We start from the raw sequence: 20,860 nt of genomic DNA, 5'->3' as shown, positions 1-20,860 counted from the left end.
CAAACCGAGGCTGAAAGAACAAAATAGTCTGGTTCCTATTTGCAAAATGAATATTAGCATTCATTATTGTTATGTGATATGAGGTACATGAGCAAGATGGAGGCAGCATAAGAAAGGTCTATACACCCGTGTTCAATAGTCGGTAGACAAACGATGACAGTTCAAAAAGTGTTCTGCATCATTCATTTCATTGCATAGATCCATTCATCCATTATGAATAATCCAGTAAATAGGTCAGACATATAATAACCTGTCAGTCTAGATAGACCCTATGCATAGACATCATTAGGCGGCCATCTTAGCGGTATAACTGTGATTTAGGCCCTGTCCAAATTGGCGGCTATGCTTGGTTTGCTATGTCATTGTGCAGTGAAGTACAGAACGTCCTCAGCAGCGGCCAAAGTAACAGTCGTAGCTGAAGCTATACGCCTCTCTAAATATTTATGCATGAGGTACGTCACAATGCTAAACCCAAAACGAGGCAATGGGCGCAGCCACTGCAAGTGATGAGGGACTTGCGCCCATAGCCTCATTTAGGGTAAGAATTATGACATCATGCATAAATATTAAGAGAGGCAAATAGCCTCAAAATTTAGAAACGGCATAAGAAATGGGAACAAACAGATTTGTACCCATGGCGAAAATGATCGGCCAATGAACAATCTCGTTTTGAAAGGGCATGGCAATGTTAACTTGTGCTGGCACATTTCAAAGGGCACCGCGGCAACGTCCAGGGCAATTGCCTCTGTGAAGTGTTGAACCTGAAACTGGAACATTTCAAGAGGCACTAAGGCAACAACCAGAAGCATGGAGGCATTTGCCCCTATTGCCTCGGTGAAGCATCGGGCCTGAAACTGGAACATTTCAAAGGGCACCGCGGTAATGACCAGGGCATGGAATTGCCTCCAGGAAGTGTCGTGCCTTTGGTGAGGTCCATTGTAAGCTGTTCTATTAACCCAATTCTAGCTGCGAGAATACCTTAGGTGTCTTCAGACTGTACATCCAAGTGGATGATTTCATTCACAGAGCAACCTACATGTACTTTAGAAAAAAGGAAAGAAGGCAGGCATGTATTGATTAAATCATTGAGCTACACAGACTGTGTCTCCTATACCAAATGGTATAGGAGCCTTGCTTTATTATCAAGTATTTTGTTTACAGCCAAGTGTAGATGTTTTTAGTGACTGTTGCTTTAAAAAGTTTCAGTTATGAAGAATTGAATTGACCTGAAATATCATTGTTTAATATGCTTTATGAATTTAATAAATTAATTAGATTAATATCTTTTATTGCTTGGTCAGTCAAGGTAACATGTGGTTAGGATAATTTGAAGGCAGTGGTCCATAAACGGTTGGTTCTGATCATGCTTGGTCAAGTAGTGTGTTAGTGCTTCAACTGATAGCTCTTTGTGCAGGAATGCTCAATAAATATTTCATTACAGCATTTGTACAGGGGTGATATAAACCACATGTTAAACATGCTCTGTCCAGCTGAATCGAGTGTGTTTCACCATTCAGACACAGTCCTCTATTATCTGATAGTGAAAGCCTCTGTGATGTTGCGCCTGAAATTACAGAGGGGCCTCTGTTGCCCCTCGTTTCAGCCTTGGTGCCCCTTCAAAACTTTCACACGGATATTAAGATGTTCCAATGGAAGAGCACATGATAGCCCTTTCCACATTTTGCAATATGTTGGCATTGCTTGGAAATGGTGATGGAAGGTTGCGAGGTCTACCTCTGGGACCCTGTTACGAATCCCATTTTGGGCACTATGTGGATTGGGTTTTCAGTCCCTACCTGATTTTGTGTGTTTCCCTGGACTAATTCTCTGGGTTTTCCACCTGCTCCGAAAACTGAAACAAGTTCCTTACCTATCTTCTCACCATTGGGTTCTTGGGTAGTACAGTACATGTAATTAGGTTCATTTTCAAAGAGCTCTTTGGCTTCACAACCAGAAGTATTGAATGAAGTGTATTAGTAGAGTCTAATTAGAATGTTAGACGGTCCATGTAAATAAAGTACAGTCGCAGTTGTCAACGTAGACATTTATGCCACTATGGACCTGTGTAAGATAAGAACTAGGAGGAGTCGTCAACAATATCCACTGGACTGTGATGACACAGGACCCAAGTGCCCTAACCCCCACTGATTGTATTTGCCGATTGGGCCTCCCCTTGGCAGCTGAACAGGCAATGCTTGGTAAAGTCGGTGTTAGCGATCGACTTCGCTTCGGTGGGAATCTCTGTTTGCGATTCAAGGTTCACATTTGATGAAGTCTGGTGCGGAATGAAACATCTGTACTTGGGGGGGAAGTCAGTTTACTGGGATTGAGTTTACTGTGTGGGAGGGAAACATGACAGGTGGTAAGATGTGGACTTAAGAAATGAAGCGGAATTGTGTCTTTTGAACTGGGAGGGGAAAGAAGAATGGATTGGTACAAGAATAGTTCATACCCTCCAGGTAGAATAGAGGGATGTGTTACATATAATTGTAACTTACTAGAGCCCTTCTCACACTGTATCTCTTACACTCATGGAATACAACCTGAGGAGGCCAGGCACACATTCACACTGTCTTGCTGCCTTCATGTAGGTCTGTATTCCTTTGGGTTCAAGCTACTTGTTTCAAGAATACCCCAAGGTTTTACCGCTTACCCCTACTCTTGAGCAGGGGTGGCTATGTCACAAGTTATTTTTTTTATATATATTGTTTAATTTTTTTTTATCCCAGGGGATAATGGTTTATTCACAAGTTATGCCAATTTGCAGGGGCAGACCAAGATAAAAGCAAGGGTGTTTTTTCTTTTCGTATTTGTTTCCAAATTCAGTGACCAGTTTAGTTAAATTTGTACAGGTTTGTTATTTGTCATATGTTGAGATATACCAAGGTGTGGTAAACCAAAGGTGTCCAGTGCCTTTAAAAGAAAAGTCAATGATAACATTGTGGTTTTCCATGCAGCAAACTTGTTTGTGTCTGGATCAACAGGGGAGATGGATCAATTTGCAGCAACTCAGAAATCGTTTCCAGTTAAACAAAAAAAGTTGATCAGTAGCCACCAGGTGTATGCCTGGTAGGGCGGAGGTCGGCCCCTGACGGATTGTCTTGATTAAAGAGTAATGAAAATAGAGCTATCACAATGAGATTGGATAACACAAACAGTGTGAAATATTTTTCTTCTGAAGAGAGAGCTGTGGGTAGCAACTTAATTTAGCAACGATTGGTGGGAATACATAGCGTGGGGTTTACTACGCAGTGGAATTATATCTCTGTGGTATTTAGTTGAAATTGTCGGTCTGGTGCCTGCTGGTTGTTGAGGTCATATTTATAGTGTGACGATTCATTAGGAATTCTATATCTTTAGGTAGCAGACTATAACGACCCTATATCATTTTCATGGGATAATGAATGTGCTATTCTGGGATGGTTTTATAGGTACACCGGTGGGCTTGACTTATTATACATAGATGATTTAATAATGTAGGTATTTGGTATTAATGCAGTTTTTGTCAGCTAAGTTTAGGCATTGGGCGAAAAGTGCCTGTGACTTAAGAAATTTGGCTTTCCTGATGTTAAAAGATATTCTGTTTATAAATCAAATGTAATAGGGACGTTTTCCAACATCGACAGAGTCAGCCAGACCAATTGGAGAGAATTTTTACTGGTCGACGGGTATTTTAACTAGCATTTGGCCAATAGTCCACTGTTAAGGGAAAAGGCTGAAAAGTCTCTGGAGATGCGGGGTACACTAAGGGCTAGAAAAAAAACCTACGTAGCCAAAAGTATGCGTTGGGTTATCAAAACCCATTCACAATATGCTTGAATTGGATCAGATTAGTGTTAAAGTAAGAAGATAGTTTGTTAAGTTAATTGTTTTATTGAGCATCATCTGTCATCTATAAAGTGTGTTTGTTCTAGTTGGTTGTACATATAGAGGTAAACAGTTCTTCTAGTATAAAAGGGACCAGTTGTTAAGGAACCTGAGTCTTTAGCTTCCTAAATTTATAAATTTTGAAGATTATTCTGGAGGGCACCCATTACTTACCAGTCAATTTTGCATAAAAAGTATTGAATGACCAAAGGTAATCCAACTTGTCAACAATAAACCATTAGTTCTTGCATAGTGTACAGCGTTGGTAATTAAATTGATAGCTTCTGACATGTTGCACTAGACAGTCAAAAAGATGGTTAGCCTCATTAAGAAGGACCATTACAACCGTGTCAATGGTGGGTTTTATCTCCTTTTTTTGTCGTCAATGGAAACCATACTCGATACCGTACGCATTGCATAATTTGTTGCTTTGCTATGCATTTCACCATGGTGACTGGTTGTCTCATACGCAATGCACTTTATGTGATTAATGACCAACCATTAATTCAGTCCAGTCCAGCACTGTCGTACAAACAACAATTAGGTTCTTTTTGTAATACTGGGAGACTTATTCATAGAATTAGTACGCTAGAATTGGAGACTGAAAGAGATTACACCTCATTGATTTTGTCTCCATCGCAAGATTACTTTTTTGTCCGCGATACCATTCCCTGCTTTTCGTTTCCGGGATTTGTGTTCCACCATTAGAAAACTGGACTCAAGGTTTATTAGCTATTAAAAAAAACCTGAAATGAATTTGAACGTAGTGTGGTGGTATTAGAGGTCATTTGAAGTCTAAGCTGAGGTCCATTTGTACCGCTTGATTGACCAACGCAAATATTGTAGTTGAAATTATCTCTCCAGTCAAGTGTGTGTAGGCATTTGAATGTTTAATATTGGTATTTTTTACACTACATACAAAGACTTACAGATTAGAGATTTCAATGTTGAATGCTGGTATTTTTTTACACTAATTTATGTTCTAATTAATAATGATGATTTTCAAGTTTATATTGCTGGTCAAAGTACAATTTATTTCTTCTAAGTGTAATTTGCCCAATATTTATATCCAAGACCCCCCTTTTTTATGCAAATGAAGCTCGGTCCCAAGCTGGGTCCAAGTCTAAAATTGATAATTTGCCCAATACCAACTATCATAGCAAATTTCATGCTTTTGCCAAAAAGTGCACAATTGTTACCTTAGCAGCTGCACTACAAAGACTTTTGTACAGATAAGAGATTTCAATGTTGAATGCTGGTATTTTTTTAACACTACTTGTACAAAGATACAGATTTGAAATTTGAGAATATTGTAGTTGAAATTATCCTTCCCATTCAAGTGTGATTCCATTTGAATGGTGAATGTAGTTATTTTCTTTTACACTACATGTACAAAGATTTCAGATTTTTGAATATTGGTGCCCTTTCACACGTAGTGCAAATTGTAATATTACAAAGCATGCTCAAATAAAGCAAGGGATCCCTGTTAAATTGCTGTCGTGTGAAAGGGGGCTTCATACAGATTTGACATTTTAATAAAAAACAAGGTTAACTCATAAATATGTTTTTAAATGAATTTTTTTTCTCATTTCAGGAAAATGAATCCCACATTCAAAAAATCACCAACCCACCAGGCACACTGAAGTCCTTTCGGAAGACCCCGACTTTAGGAATCTTTAAAGATGTTATGCAGCAGTTCAAGAACTCTTCCAACCAAGTCAAGAAAACATTAAAGGATGACTCATTACCACTGGACAGAAGGAGAAAGTTCCAACAGTCCAAACTTTCAAAATTGAAGTCCCGGACAGATTTGGAGCAGGCTGGTGCAGAGAACTTCAAGAAGGATGATAGCATTGATGCCAAGAGTAAGGAGTTGGCCCTCGATGTTGAGAAGCAGCACTACCGCAGCACCATGGTACGAGTTACCCCAACTGGGAACATCACCGTCCAATTGGAGTATTTTGCTAAGTGTGCAGTGGAAGGGCGCGATGCCATCTCAGCGCTGAGTAGGGCGACGACACCGCAGTGCAAACAACAAATTGCTGATACTGTCTGTGATATGCCCAAAGGATCTCTGTATCCCACCAGGCTGCCTCGATACTGCTCATTAGAAGGTACATCTTAGAAGCAAAATAGTTTAGAGAATGTCTACGAGTAGGTTACAGAAGGGCTGGGTTAAGATAGGCTGAATGACTTATATAATGGCTAACTGTTACAGAATGGCTAAGTGTAGGGCACAGTTAATTAACCACAGAAAGGCTGAATGAGTTATAAAGTGGCCAAATTCGTTATAGTATGGTAACTGTAGGCTGCAGAATGTTAGTGTGACGAGGTTACAAAATGGTTGACTGGGTGATAGAATTGAGAATTGTACTTGTAGGTTTCAGAATGCATGTACTTTGGGTTACAAAATGGCTAACTGGATTACCGAATGGCTAATTGTGGGTTACAGAATGGCTAACTGGGTTACAGAATGGCTAATTGTGGGTTACAGAATGGCTGAAAGGGCTTCAGAATGGCTACCTCACTGTAAGTTACAAAATGGCTACCTTTAGGTTACAAAATGCTTATGAACTAGAGCTACATGAGGCTTAATACAGATCACCTTGTTTACCATTAAAAATGCCTCTGAAAAATACTGTTAGTGGATTTTTAGTGGTACAGATTTTCCAATGGTCTCATTATAAATTGATGACCGATTTAAATTATCTTGAATTTTTAGGAAAGGCCGATAATGAGATTGAGGATAACCCACGGTATAAGATCGTTGATGGGAAGCCGGTGCGTATCGTCTACATGTTAGTGATTCATGGACGAGCCTTACGACAGGTGAAGAGGCTCATAAGGCTGCTGTTCCACACAGACCACTACTTCTACATTCACGTCGACTCTGTAAGTACTCATTATAGGAACGGTGTTTCTCTTAAATAGATGTTTACTGTTTATTTCTTACCCTCAAGAACCTGCAGCAAGATAGGGAGAGTTGTAGAATCGAACAAGAATTAAACAAGAGGTACCTCAAGTTAACTGTAACTAAGAGGTAACTGAAGTTGTCTTTTAGAGGGAACTAGAGGTTAAACTCTTGATAACCTTAGAAATCCTTGAGAGACATTGAGGCTAACCTTAAGTTACTGCCTGTTCAACTCGAGTTTACTTGAGGTAACTAGAGGTAAGAAGATGATAAACCATGGATTACCCTGACAAAACCTCAAGAAACCTTCCTGCCTGTTTAACTGGAGGTAACTAGAGGTTACAAGATGTTAAACCTTGGATAAATCTGGAAAACCTCTTAGAATCTTCAGATTAGCCTCAAGTTACTGCCTGTTTTTAATTTTGCAATCATCCATAATCATTTGGGCTCTCCGTAAAAATAACACAAGAAAACAATTAGAGGTAACGAAGGTTAAACATAACATTAACAGGTCTCGAAATAACCCATGGCACCCGCAGCAATTGCTGCGGTGCCCTGTACTTTTGCTGTGGTGCCCTTCGCAAGGTTCCAATACAAATTCACATTACCGTGACCTCATTTGCTTTGACTACTGCTTGACTATCCACACATAAATTGTTTTCCTTGCCCTCTGTCATGCCCAAACATACAGAGCTCTCTTCTCTGAAATGTCCGACCAATCAACAACAACCAATTGATTTTAAAGCCTACCTGATTTCCTGTCCGTGAGGAGTTGGGGGGGGGGGGCGGGGGGGTTTGCCTTTGGTGGCAATATTTTCCCTCTGCGTGTAAACCGATCTGTCCGCGACTGTTTCTCCGATTGGCCGGGGATATAAGTACCCGGTGTGATGGAATCCGATTTCTGAAATAAGCTCGGCCGAGCGCGGTCTGATTTTGCAATTTCAACAGATAATACTAAGCCGCGACTGACGCTGTATTAAGCTCATTTTCGGATTTGTTTTTGCCGCTTGAGTTGTTGAGCTGTGGACAGAGGCTTGCAGTCAGAAAGGTTAAAGATTGGTGCATGGTTTGTAGCATTCAATGATTAACGCTTTGATTTTGAAATTGGTGCATTTTTTAAATGCTATTAAATAATGTAAATAACTATTGTGTAAGTGTTATTTTTTATGAGCTTCTGCAGTAAATGGTTTCCTTTGAAACTCTGATTTGATAGACAAAAGACAACATAGATTCACATTCTTAGCACCAATTGAATTAAGATTTTAATAATGTGTTGTTCCTTCATTGTGCATGTTAAAACCATGGATGTAGAAGTAACAGGGGATGATTTTAAGCAATCGGTCAGAACACGTTTTTTCTATCCGAGCTAGGACCATGGACTGCGTAGATGTACATGGTGTACTCGTTGAGAAACGATCTCTCTATGGTTCCTTGCTCTATGCCATGGTATACTGGTAGCAAACTCTAATGATGTGGAGTCACCCAAGCGAATACATTTAGCCCCTGGCATCGTTTACTCCGCATCCTATCCACATCTCAAGATAGAAACATCACCAGGAGCAATAAAAACAGTTTCTAGTAAATATGTTGACATGTTTTTTGTTTTTAGAACCCACTCCATGTATCAGAACACCCCAGGGTGCTTTTGTTCTACCTTAGCAAAATGTTATCTGACAATTCGGATCAGTACACATTGCCTTGATGTCCCGTTCCGCTTGAGTGGGCAGCTTTGCAATCAAAATACCAGAGCGTCTGCCTGTCCCATGTTGAAATAAGAAGCTCAAAATATAAATTAATTTATCTCATTTAGAAGGAAGTTTTAGAGATAAAAACAAATCCTGTCGCCTTTGTAGCCCTTGGTTTTTGTAAGACTAATACCAGACCAACCATGTTTAAAGCTGATTGGTTATTAAGTTTATGGTATTAATTTTCATAAATGTCTGTCAATGAGTTTAAAGAATCAAGAGATTTGTAGAAATCCAAAGTTTTATTAGGGTAAGGTCTCTTGGTCTAAGATGCACTGTGCCCGTTGACATGATTCATTTTCATAAATGTCTGTAATGAGTTAAACGAATCAAGAGAATTGTAGATGTCCAAACTTTTATTAGAATAACATCTCTTGGTCTAAGATCCACTGTACTCGTTGACATTATTGGCCTCTTGGCACCAGGCATGCTTGGTGGTCTAGTGGTAAGACATCTGCTCTAAAATGGCAGGGTTCATGGGTTTGAATCCCATCTAAAGTATGAATCTGGGGTTTCATTACAGCTCTAAAAAGCCCGGTGCAATATGTTGGGTATTAACAAAAATAATGCAATTTTGTAAACACAAACAACTTTCTCGCTTCTATTTAAAGATGCTATGTCAGATTTTTGGCCGATTTGACCCAAAAATTTTGATTTAAAATTCAATATGTATTTTGATGGGGGTCGAGAAAGTTACAAGCTTTCATTTGAGCCATTGCTCGAAAAAGTCCGCCAATTATTAGTAGCAGTGAAATAAAGTGCTTAAAATTAGTTTTTGTCAGGATCCCGACAATATATCACGTGACCAATTCTTATGTGTTTTATAAAAAACGTTTTAAATTTTTGTCATGGTTCCTGACCATTAAAAGTAAAACTTAAACTTTTTTTCGTTAGAGGGGGTGATACTCTTTGAAATACCATTCACTCAAATAAATCTATTCTTAAATGTTGGGGCCAAAAAATCTGACATAGCAATTTTAAAGGCACTGGACAACTTTGGTAATTGTCAAAGACCGGTCTTCTCACTTCGTCAATCTCAACATATGCATAAAATAACAAACCTGTGAAAATTTGAACTCAATTGGTCGTTGAGAGAATATTATGGAAGAAAAAACACCCTTGTCGCACAAGTTGTGTGCTTTCAGATGCTTGACTTCATGACCTCAGCTGAGGTCTTGAATTCAATTCAAATATTGTACTGAGAAACTACTTCTTTCTCAAAAATTACGTTACTTCAGAGGGAGCTGTTTCTAACAATGTTTTATACTTTCAACAGCTCTCCATTGCTGTGACCAAGTAAGTTTTTTATGCTAACTATCATTTGAGGGTAAATTACCAATAATGTCCAGTGCCTTTAATGGTGAAACATTGACTTCTTTCATGAGACCAAAAAAGAGACAAATAGTGAGAGACAATGTTGCTTTTTACTGCTTGACTATCGACTCTTCATATACCCACACGTGCATGAACCATTGAAAGACAGCCGGTACTGTTACAAAAACCCTACACGTACAACAACATCTTGACCATTTTAGTCTCTGTTCTTACTGGCTTCCAGCAAATCCCCTTTATCAGTGGAATTGTCACGTAGAGGAGTGCATGGTTTCATGCACAATGATGTGAAGACATTGTCTCTTTAGGTTATATCATTTAAAAATAGCATTCCATGAAATATTGGTAAACAGGAATTATATTTAGTTCTTGGAAAATATATTGAGTAAAATTTACAAACAAGATCTGACCTCTTCTTCGATGTTTGGCCTTTTACCCAAACATCAAATTGTGATAGAAAAACAATCATCTGAAAGCAGAATATTCATACTCTTAAAGTGTGTCTCTTCTCCCAGCGGTTTGGTTTGGTTTTCATGAGAAGCTCTTTGCGGAATAAAAAATAATTTCACTGATCAGATTTTTGTAAAGTTCTGATCTCATCAAACTGGGTCCTCAGAGAGCCAATTATCTTCTTGCCCGAGGACATCCTCAAAATTGGATGATAGAAAAGATGTCTGATAGAAAAGAAGTCTGATACGGTTTCTTCGAATCGTCTTTTAACTGCTCAGACAGCACGCTCCACCGCTACAACCAACGGCCGCGTTGTTCTGTGATAATTTTAACAGTGACAGATAGCTATGAGAGTTGAAGTATTGAGATAATTAGCTGGTGTGAAGCGTGCAACCCAAGCTGCGATATTTAGGGCACCATCAGGAGGGGGACTTTGCCGCCGTGCTGGGAGAGGAAATTACTTGAGACAAACTGAAGTTAATTACTTACAGTGCTGCTTGTCTTGAAGTGTCTAGGTGCTCTTGACATGAATTCTGCTTCTCTAAGAGGTAGTAGGCCTAACTCTTTTTAGAAAAGTGCACAAAATAGTTAATGACCTGATGTTTTGACCCAAGTAGAGTCTTTCTCGAAGGTTAGAGAAAGATGTAACTTCGATGGTGTATTCCAATTATGGATTATTCTTCCTGGGTGGACAAAACTGCTGCGGTTTTTTTCGGCAATCTCAAAAACGCAATCGGCAATCCCTTATAAAATACAATGTTTAGATGGTTGTTTGATTGTGCACATCTACATCTGATTAAACAAATCAAATGGTTAACAAAAACAAAAGTATATTTTGCCTTTAATACTGTTTCCTAATGAAACAATTTAATTTTACCCCTAAACAGCGTGGGTAAAGCACTGCATACTGTTTATTATTAAAACAGTGTTTTTCTTGGGAGAAAATTAAAGCACATGCTCTGGCGTATTGTGGACGAACTGTTAAGTGCAGGCACCTCAAGTTAAGTTTGAGTGGTTAAATTAGAAGGGTGTGGGTTCGAAAAATGTAGTGGCTGTATTGACAATCAAAAATATATAGAAGTTTCATTTGTCGAGTGATATCGTATGGCGTCCTCACTTTTTGTTGCCTCAATGGGATTGGTTTATTGTTCATTAGTGATATACATTTTAGATCAATCACTCTTTATTTTATCACCCTGGTTGGAGGGGGGGGGGTGTACATTTCAGGAAACTTCCCGAATGAATCACATCAAAGATTCAATTCTCTCAATGCCCCAGAGTGGAATAGACTTTTAGCAGCAGTAGCGAGGCTTAAATGAATTCCTTAATTACAGAAACCTTGTAATTGCGTCACAAATACAACAGCACAAATTGAGTTGGCCCAGTGATGGGGTACTTATAGCCACTGTCGTTGTGTGATTCACTCAGTTCAGGAAACATCTCCACTCTCGACATGCTAGTAATGGACCTATTCAGTTTGATTTCAATCGCGTCTCGTTGTAATTTTGATGATCATGCTATTTGTTGATGGGAGCTTCCTTTGTGTGATTTAATGCATTTGAAAAATTGTAGTTCCTCATAAAATTGTGGAAATTTCCATCTTACAGACTTCTGTATTCTAGACATAGTGAAAAGTCAACTTTGTAAAGGAGTATTAGTCTTGACAAAATAGAATTAGCTGACATAGCAAGCCAATGATATAAATGTAAATATTACTGGTAGCCTGACGTTTCGACCCAGAATATAATCACATGCTGGAAAAAAAGATAATGAGCTAACGTAGCAAACTGCTTACCAACCTGTGGTATAAAAGGAACAAAATGCTGATGACCAGACATTTCGACCCTAGCACAGTCTTTTCTCAAAGACTAACTAAATAACACACACATACAATACAACCACGCACTGTAAATAAAACTGTGTGGACATATGCAGGTCCACAAAGTGTTTCAAGTCCCTACATTGTTTAGCCTGAAAAGTCTTTTAAAGCCTACACCATGTGTACATGTAGGACGGCCCTTGTAATAAATAAAATTGTCCTACTTTTCCCAAGGACCAAATAATATGCCTGACATTTGTACACTAACCATGCATACATGTACATGTAGATTTGCATTGTCAGATAAAGAATAAATTTGCTACGAAATGTTTTAATTCCTTTATAAGGTACATACATACATTGTATCCCACACACTACATCAACACTTCAGATGCAACACTTTCAAGTGGTTAAACTCCAACACAAGGAAATTCAAAACCGCAATTCAATATGCTTTTACATGGTATTTTGTACTTCCAGCGAAATTCCAATTAAGAATTTGAAACATATCTGTACGAAACAGTATGATATGAATGCTTGTTATTAATAATTGACCAGTGACCGTATTGTGCTGACCGTTGCCATTCAACTGTATCACACGGTTCAGCGGACTGCAGTCCCTGAAGCAGTTCTCTGCCAGAGAGGTAAAGGGAACCTGTCAAGTGCATGTAATAGCGTCATAAACATCACGGCCTCTACCCGTTTTGTTCAGAGTTTCCGGAAATTAGTTTTGACGGATGAAAACATTTTTCGCCTCAGAAGTCGGGGTGAAGCTTTGATGGAAGTTCTTTTTTTTTGTTTTTTCTGAGTCTAGTTTGTTTTGATGCCCTGCATCCTTCATTGGACAAGTATACTTTGAAAAATGAAAATGTTCACTTGGAAGAATTTGACAGACTCGATGATGGGTCCTCTATATTTGAGAGATTAATTTCCAAGAGGACAGGTAGAGCAACAAGATTTAGTTTTTACAAGATGTACAAATAAACCTACTGACATGTGCATACCTACAAATATGCTCATAGATGTTGTATATTTCTTTATGAATTACCCACACGCACGGTGGCATAGAAGCAGCTTATGTTTTCCCTTGTACAGCAGAGCAAAATGCTACACAAAGTGTATCAGTTACTACTCAAAAATCACCTTTTGCTACTCAGGCATGTCATTCAGTGTGCACAAAATAAATTCCTGCAAAATGTTTTGCTATGCAAAGGATTTCGCTGGACAAAATCCTTCCCTGAGTCGATAAGTTATTTAGAATGTGTCACAATTTTATTGTTATTATTTGCTGCTTCGAAGGTATTTTGTATTCATAGACCAGTATCCATACTCTGACCAAACTAGAAAAAACAAACCTCAAAAATGTAAGCTCAATTGGTAATATACATTTGTTGAGTCACAAAATAGTGCAAAACCCTAGTTTTACTGTCTTCAAACATCACTTTTCGGACCTGTGAGATCAACATTAATTGTTTTACTCATCTTTCAAAAACTAGACTCATTTCTCAAATTCTTCAAATTTGGGGGCATAAGAACTAATACATTTTGACATAACTGCATTACTTTGAAGTGAAATGTTTCTCAAAAGTTGCTGTATGTAGCCAAATAAGTTGTTATTGCCATAGCTTTCAAGTGTGATTACCAATCGTATACCTTTTTTAAACAATGTTAAGCATTCCCATGTTTAGGGCCCAACTTCATAGCCCTGCTTACCGTAAGCAAATTTTCTTGCTTACTGTAGCAGGAAAGTTTGCTGAGGTGTAAGCGTATTTCACAGGTTAGCAAGAAAATTAAGCAGCCATCTTACACATTCACCATTTGGATTTGATTGTAACATCATCCATTTTTTTTAGCGCTGGAAGGTTAGAATGACTTTGCGTGTGCTTATGGTAAGCAGCACTATGAAATGGGAACCCAACAGTAAGCACAAAATCGGCCATTTAAGCAGCTCTATGAAATTGGGCCCTGGTATAGTAAATCTTACGATCATTGTTCCTGCACAGGTAAATCACACTATAAAAACTACTTGACATAAATCTGTAAGTACTAGACAGACTAGTACTTGAGGGAATCTTGAGGGAAACTAACATTATGCATGCAGAATACTTATCCACCATAGCTCCGGAAGGTAGGGTTAATTTACATAAACAAGTACATATTTATGGATAGTTTATTTTAAAGAGGGGCTCCAAGGTTGAATTCAGTTTTGTGTTGCACTCATTTGTCAGAAAATGGGTCCTTATGAAAGTGGGGGAAAAACAAAAGTCTCTTACCTCACACTAATTGTGTGAAATTCCATCCAGTAAAATTTTCTTTTAACATCCCAAACATTGTAGAGGTCACATTTAAATTATATGGATCTTTTTGTTTTTGAACTGGAAGGTTTTTTTTTTTTTTTCCATTTCTGAATTTCAAGGATATTCAATAAAATTGGCATTAATTGTGAAATTGTAAAAAAAATGGTTAAAAAATTCTTATTTGGAATGTACAGATCAATGTGAGCTAGTTTGAGCGAGGGACTTATAGTAGACTATTGTGGACCATTTTCCCTAGCACCCAGGATGTATTGAATGTATAGGTTACCATGGAATATTGACCAGTGGTTGACAAATTGTCACTGCTCGAACTTTCCCCTAGTTGTGGAAACCCCTTTGAAGTAATGTTTCAAAATTCAACATGTTTTTGTTTTAAAGACAATGGACACTATTGGTAATTGTCAAAGACCAGTCTTCTCACTTGGTGTATCTTAACATATGCATGAAATAACAAACCTGTGAAAATTTGAGCTCAATTGGTCGTCGAAGTTGCGAGATAATAATGAAAGAAAAAACACCCTTGTCACACGAAGTTGTGTGCGTTTAGATGTTGATTTCGAGAAATCAAATTCGTGGAAAATTACTTCTTTCTCGAAAACTACTCCACTTCAGAGGGAGCCGTATCTCACAATGTTTTATACTACCAACCTCTCATCATTACTTGTTACCAAGTAAGGTTTCGTGCTAATTATTGTTTTGAGTAATTACCAATAGTGTCCACTGCCTTTAACATTTCTACAAACTATCTGTTTTTGATTTGTGTTAATGGCTTTCCATAGTTTTCCAACCTAGGTTGGCAAAAACTTGGGCTGTGACGTTGCAATAAGAGAGGTCATTACAGAAAACTTGATGACTTTATGTAGGATACATTTCCAACACCAAGGGATATTCACTGACCAAAGTGATGGCATTTATAAACTTGCGATAGAGCTTGTATCTCTGGTGATAAAGAGTTTCTAATTGACAGTTTGTCGATCAGCTAATTAAATTAAGACCAGTTTTCTCTTTTTGTCAATGTCTGTGTCCTTCTGAGTCATTGATTATGTCTGTCATCTGGTCTACAGGCTCAGGTTAGGGATGTACAGGGAGTGTGTGTGTGTGTCAACCTTGGAGTTTACCTGCGTAAATTTTGTTTTGTTAAATTATAATATTTTCCTAAACATTTAAGGTAATACTGAGGTATTGACCGTCTGGTTATCAATACGTGGAAATGTTCTCATTACATCATTTTTTTTAAAGGGAAGTTCGTTGTTTGGTAATCACTCTTAAAATGAATGGCAATAAGAACCTTTGATTAGAAGCACACAGCAGCTTTGGATAGTATAAAGCATTTTGATAAACATTTCACTTTCATGCAGTTGTGTAGAGAGACACCAGTTTTTATACCCCCCTTAATTCTTTGCGGTTATATGAAATATGCTCAAGATTGTCAGCGATATCTAAAAAAACGCGACCACCTTTTGAAACAACATTTTCAGACGATTATTGTGTACATCTACATTAAAATTGATAAGATAGTTCCTAAAACAAAATGTTTACTTTGCCTTAAAGCTATTCCTAGGGTGTTGACCATCTTGTAACAATTTCATGGAAATTTTCTCATTAATTACACCATTTCTTTAAAGTCTTTAGTCTGTCGAAAAAGCGCGTAGAATAGTGCCTAGCATACAGGGTTGAAGAACTCCGCAGTCCATCACTTCTCTCACTAAACACCCACGCGACATCTTCCACGAGTCTTCGGTCATCCAACGATTGTTTTTTCTCTGGTTTGCCCCAAAATCGAACCGATCCTGAGGAGACAGAGCATATGTACCAGCAGCTCCTTGATTGTAGAACAGACTTCCTACATCAATTAAGAATTGAACAAGAAAGAGTCGCAGTCCCTTAAGGTGATCCCCTTACTATGTGCTTCTCAGGTTGCTCTTCTAACAAAAGAGTTCAAGTGCTGTCCTCTGTACTCCGTAACTTTGCCCAAGGAGTGCAAAAATTGAAGAAAAAAATGAAACAAAGGCACCTTTAAAAGTGACTGGTCACTAGCTGTTTACGTAACTAGGCCTGAAGAAACAGTTGTACATGTTGCCAAGTCTATGAAGGGTTAAGTTGTAGATGTTTGAGGAAATCCCATATAATCTGGAAGGGACTGAAAATCAAATTTTCTCGGGTTAGTTTTATTGTATACATGTAGGCCCTTTATTTTGTTTTTGTATAGGATTAAAAAAATCAAAAAGTTCAAAAAACCAAAGGTATAAATTCACTTTAAACCAGTCCCTATCCCATCCAAGTCGTGTAGAGATCTGGGCCCAATTTCATAGAGTTGCTTCAGCACTTTTAAAAATTAGCTTAGCATAACAAAAAGTATGCTTACCAGAATAGGTTTACCTGCTAAACCATCATGTCAAATGTATGGTAGTTTAGCTGGTTAACCTATTCTGGTAAGCATACTTTTGTTATGCTAAGCTACAGTGCTGAAGCACCTGTATCCAGCAACTCTATGAATTTGGGCCATGTAATCAATGCCGAAACAGAACCAACAATCTTCCTCAATTCTCTACAGCCTCAGACAACGAAAAGGTCATACCTCTCTATATCTTACATCTCTTGCATCAAGAAAAACCCAGCAGAGCAGCTGGTTCAACCTCCTAGTCCAACCCCCCCCCCCCAGCCCAGCCCAGCCCCAGGGTACCCTCAACCCATGTATTCTACAAATATGCATTGTACAGTTTCCTTGTTGACAGGGAGTCTAAACACGCCAGGGAAAACTTGGCTGCCGCTTCCCTTTACAAAAGAAAAAAAAATATTTATGTATAACAAAGAATGACCGGCTTTTGAAGTTCATGCCAGGTTAAATCAGTGCAGACTACAGAGTATAGGACTTTAATGGACTGTATAATTAATTTGTGTGAATTGTGTGAATTTGTGTGAACACAGCAAGTTAAAGGCCCCCACCGAACACTTTTTGTATTTACCAAAAATATATATTAGCATAAAAACTTAGTTGGTAACAATTAATAGAGAGTTGTTAATAGTATAACAAATTGTGAGAACAACTCCCTTTGAAGTAACGTAGTTTTTAAGAGGTAATTTCTCACTCAAGTATTTGAATCTAAAAAGCTTCAGGTCTTAAGCCTTTTTCAGGCATCTGAAAGCCTACACAATTGTGTACAACGAGGGTATTTTTCTTTCAATATTTTCTTAGAACTTTGATGACCAATTGAGCCCAAATGTTCATAGGTTTGTTACTTTATGCATAAGATACACCATGTGAGAGGACTGGTCTTTGACAATTACAAAATGGGTCCAGTGCCTTTAAGTACAGAAAATGTCCATTTGAGATACAGTATGTTATTTTAAAATGATCTACATGTAAATGCTCTTCTTTGAAATTAGAAAGCTTGTTTTTTTTCCTCATTTTTTAAATTATGCCATTACATGGAGTGTTTTGTGTTAGTCTATTTCTACCCATTACGTATACTCAATTAAGTACACGTACATCTGCCCTTTTAGGATGTCCATTGTCATAATTAAATTAAATGAAATAGACATAGAGGGATTCTAGTCATTGGAGATGCCTCCCACTCTAGTAGCACCTGGGAAATCCAAACCAACCACTTAACAATTTCGATGAAACACTGGTCAGACAAAAAAAAAAAAAATATTGGAATCTATATGAACATGTACAAATCCAAGCCTAACTTTTTTTTTTTTTTTTTAATGTATAGTTCAGGATAGGTAACTGATAGTTTGGAATAGTAGTTTTTTTGTTTTGAGTACATGCTGCTAACAACATGATTCCAGGTGGCCTCTTGTCACTGGGCATATTCCTCGGACATCAGCTCCAGAAGGGAGTGGGGGGAAGGGGGTAACCATGCCAGAGTAGATTGGATATTTGTCCTGGGCAATAACATTATGCAAAGACACAAAACATTGGCTAGACTAGACTAGGGCTAGACTACACTCTGCTGCCTAGGACCTACTGGACACTGGAACCTGGGGCCTATTGGACTCTGGAACCTACATTTAGGACCCAATGGTACCTAGTGCGTAAAGTAGGGCCTATAGGACTATGGTACCTATATGCAGTACCAATTGGAATCTGGTATCTAGGGCCTTCAATACACAAGAGCCTGGGACATACATGTATACAATACAGGGTCCCAGGGCCACAGCACATTGTGACTGGACTCTATTGTACAGGGGTGCTTGGGGCCTAAGGAATACTCGTGTATACAGCCTCCAAAATTTAGTGGCTAATCACCGATGCTCATGGTCTATAGAAAACTACTAAACACTTGTGCCAATAAATTATCATTTGCACAGCTTCAATTTCCCCTTTAATCATTATAATGTATGAAGGAGGGATTCAAAACTGTACAAGTTTTGTATTAAATTCACAGCCTCTTCCATATTGTCATTCATCCTTGGGTTGGAGAAGGATATCCTGATGCGGAGCGATTTGACACTTCCCTCACCCTGGGTTCGGAACGAAAAGAAGGCAATGGCTTCTGTTGCCCCGATCTTGGTCTTGGTGCCCTTTCAAAAGTTTCCAATACACTTAAATTGCGGTTCCATCTCGGTGATTCACATAACTGAATTCCATGCTCGTCTACTTACAATGAAGGGAAGAAAGAAGCAAATGTTAGCAGGACTTGAAGTTAGAAATGGTGAGAATTAATGTAAAGGTTGTTTGTAAGAAGCTGCCTAATTTAAAAGAGATACTTTCATGATGTTACTGTAGACTCTACTGAACGAAAAGAACATCCTTGTACTTTTTTTTTTATTTGAATGGACGGCAACCATAACTTTTTGTTTCGATGGCCTCTACACAACACTTCTAAACTTGGGCCTGTGGGTTACGATCTGCATAACTCAATTGTCTCATTGCTGGTCGAACTGAGCGACATTCAGAAGGCAGGCTGCGTTAATTTGACGCGCAACGTGACACCCACGTGCACGCATCAGAGTGTGCCGAGTCTCCAATTGATTCTACGGACCCACCACGGAGAAAGAAGCGGAAATTTGATCTTGATTATTTGTTGTATCAGTCAGGAGGTATAACACTCAAATGGGATGAACGAAGGGGAGGGGGGAAATTGGTTTAGAAAGCCTGGGTTTCTAGAAGAGCACGTCGGCTGTTCACTAATCAAACGTCAGTATTCATTGAGTGATGGAGATGTATAAAATCAATGGATGTCAGTTTTTGGCTAAATGATAAACTTACATGGATTGTGTGGGGGGAGGGTTGTCTTCATTTGTCAGGATAATGTTAACATGTGATGCCTTGTTACTGTAGCAAAAGATGGATGTTGAGTAACTCATTCATTAAAGGAACACTACAGAACTGATTTTGCTGTTACAAAACATTTGATGGCAGATGTCCTCATTCAGGGTATCACATGTAGTAATAAAAATAAGCAATCCCTCAATGTCGAGGAAGATATTCTCCACACAATAAACAAAGTTATTAGGGTTGTGGTAGCTGGTGCCTAAGGTGGCCCCGTCAATGACTCAAAAGTCCGATCCGTGAGCCACATACTCTCAGGCAGATGTCACAGGTTGTAGTTATAGGAAGGGTTGGACCATGGAGTTGTCTTTCACATTCTCTATCCTTTCTCTGCTGACGCTTAGCTGTTGCCTGAGCTAGTCGAGTTATGTAGAACCTAATCGGGACAAGGAAGCATGCTTTGGGATAGTTCTTCTCAGAAGAAAGAGCTTTACACATGATGTTACTGCAAACCTCTCCTACATTGTAATGGATTGATTGATTGATTGATTGATTGATTGATTGATTGAATGATTGAATGAATGAATGAATGATTGATTGATGGGTTGTTCGATTGATTGATTAATATTGTTAGATGCTGGTTAACTTTAGAGCATTGCTATTAGCATTGTGAGAAGGCAGCTGCACATTTAGATTTTGAAACTGCTGACAGTCACAGATACAATAGACTTTATAAAATCAACACCTATCACAGTTGAGCTGTGTGGTTTATTCACCCTGCAATTACTTCATAAATAGTTTTCACTACACAAAAAAAACCCACATTGGAATATTGTAAAAAAAGATGAGAGTAAAGCCCGGTTCATACTTCCTGTGAATGCGAATGCGATACGAATATTGACGTCATACATTCGCAATGAATAACTCGCAGCAGGGCAACTTTGGGCAACTCACTTGCGAATATCGCTGCGAAATGAGGGTCGTGACGTCAAATTCACTTCGCATTCGCAACCGCAGGAAGTATGAACCGGGCGTTAGTAGGATTTAAGGAAAGATATGATCTTGCTACATTGAAATGTAATATCCTTTGGTAAACACTCTACAAGTGTGTGTGTGACAATACAGGATGTTGAAATGAATTCCAGCCGATTGTGTTTGATTTGGAAATGATAACACGATATGAAGTGTGGATTGCCTTTA

General features: G+C 38.5%; 1 protein-coding gene across 3 annotated transcripts in view; it reads left to right on the top strand.

The window, feature by feature from the left end:
- LOC117292283 (xylosyltransferase 1-like) overlaps positions 1-20,860 on the top strand; it is a 75,264-nt gene that overhangs the window by 23,110 nt on the left and 31,294 nt on the right. For all 3 annotated transcript variants that reach the window (XM_033774284.1, XM_033774283.1, XM_033774282.1), the window contains exons 3-4: positions 5,462-5,981; positions 6,590-6,759. In XM_033774284.1, coding sequence (XP_033630175.1) covers positions 5,462-5,981; positions 6,590-6,759 — 690 coding nt within the window. The remainder of the gene's footprint in view (positions 1-5,461; positions 5,982-6,589; positions 6,760-20,860) is intronic.

Source organism: Asterias rubens, chromosome 7, assembly GCF_902459465.1.
Source record: "Asterias rubens chromosome 7, eAstRub1.3, whole genome shotgun sequence".
NCBI lineage: Eukaryota > Metazoa > Echinodermata > Asteroidea > Forcipulatida > Asteriidae > Asterias > Asterias rubens.
Note: the sequence above shows the minus strand (reverse complement) of the source record. Positions and strands in the feature narration are given on the sequence as shown.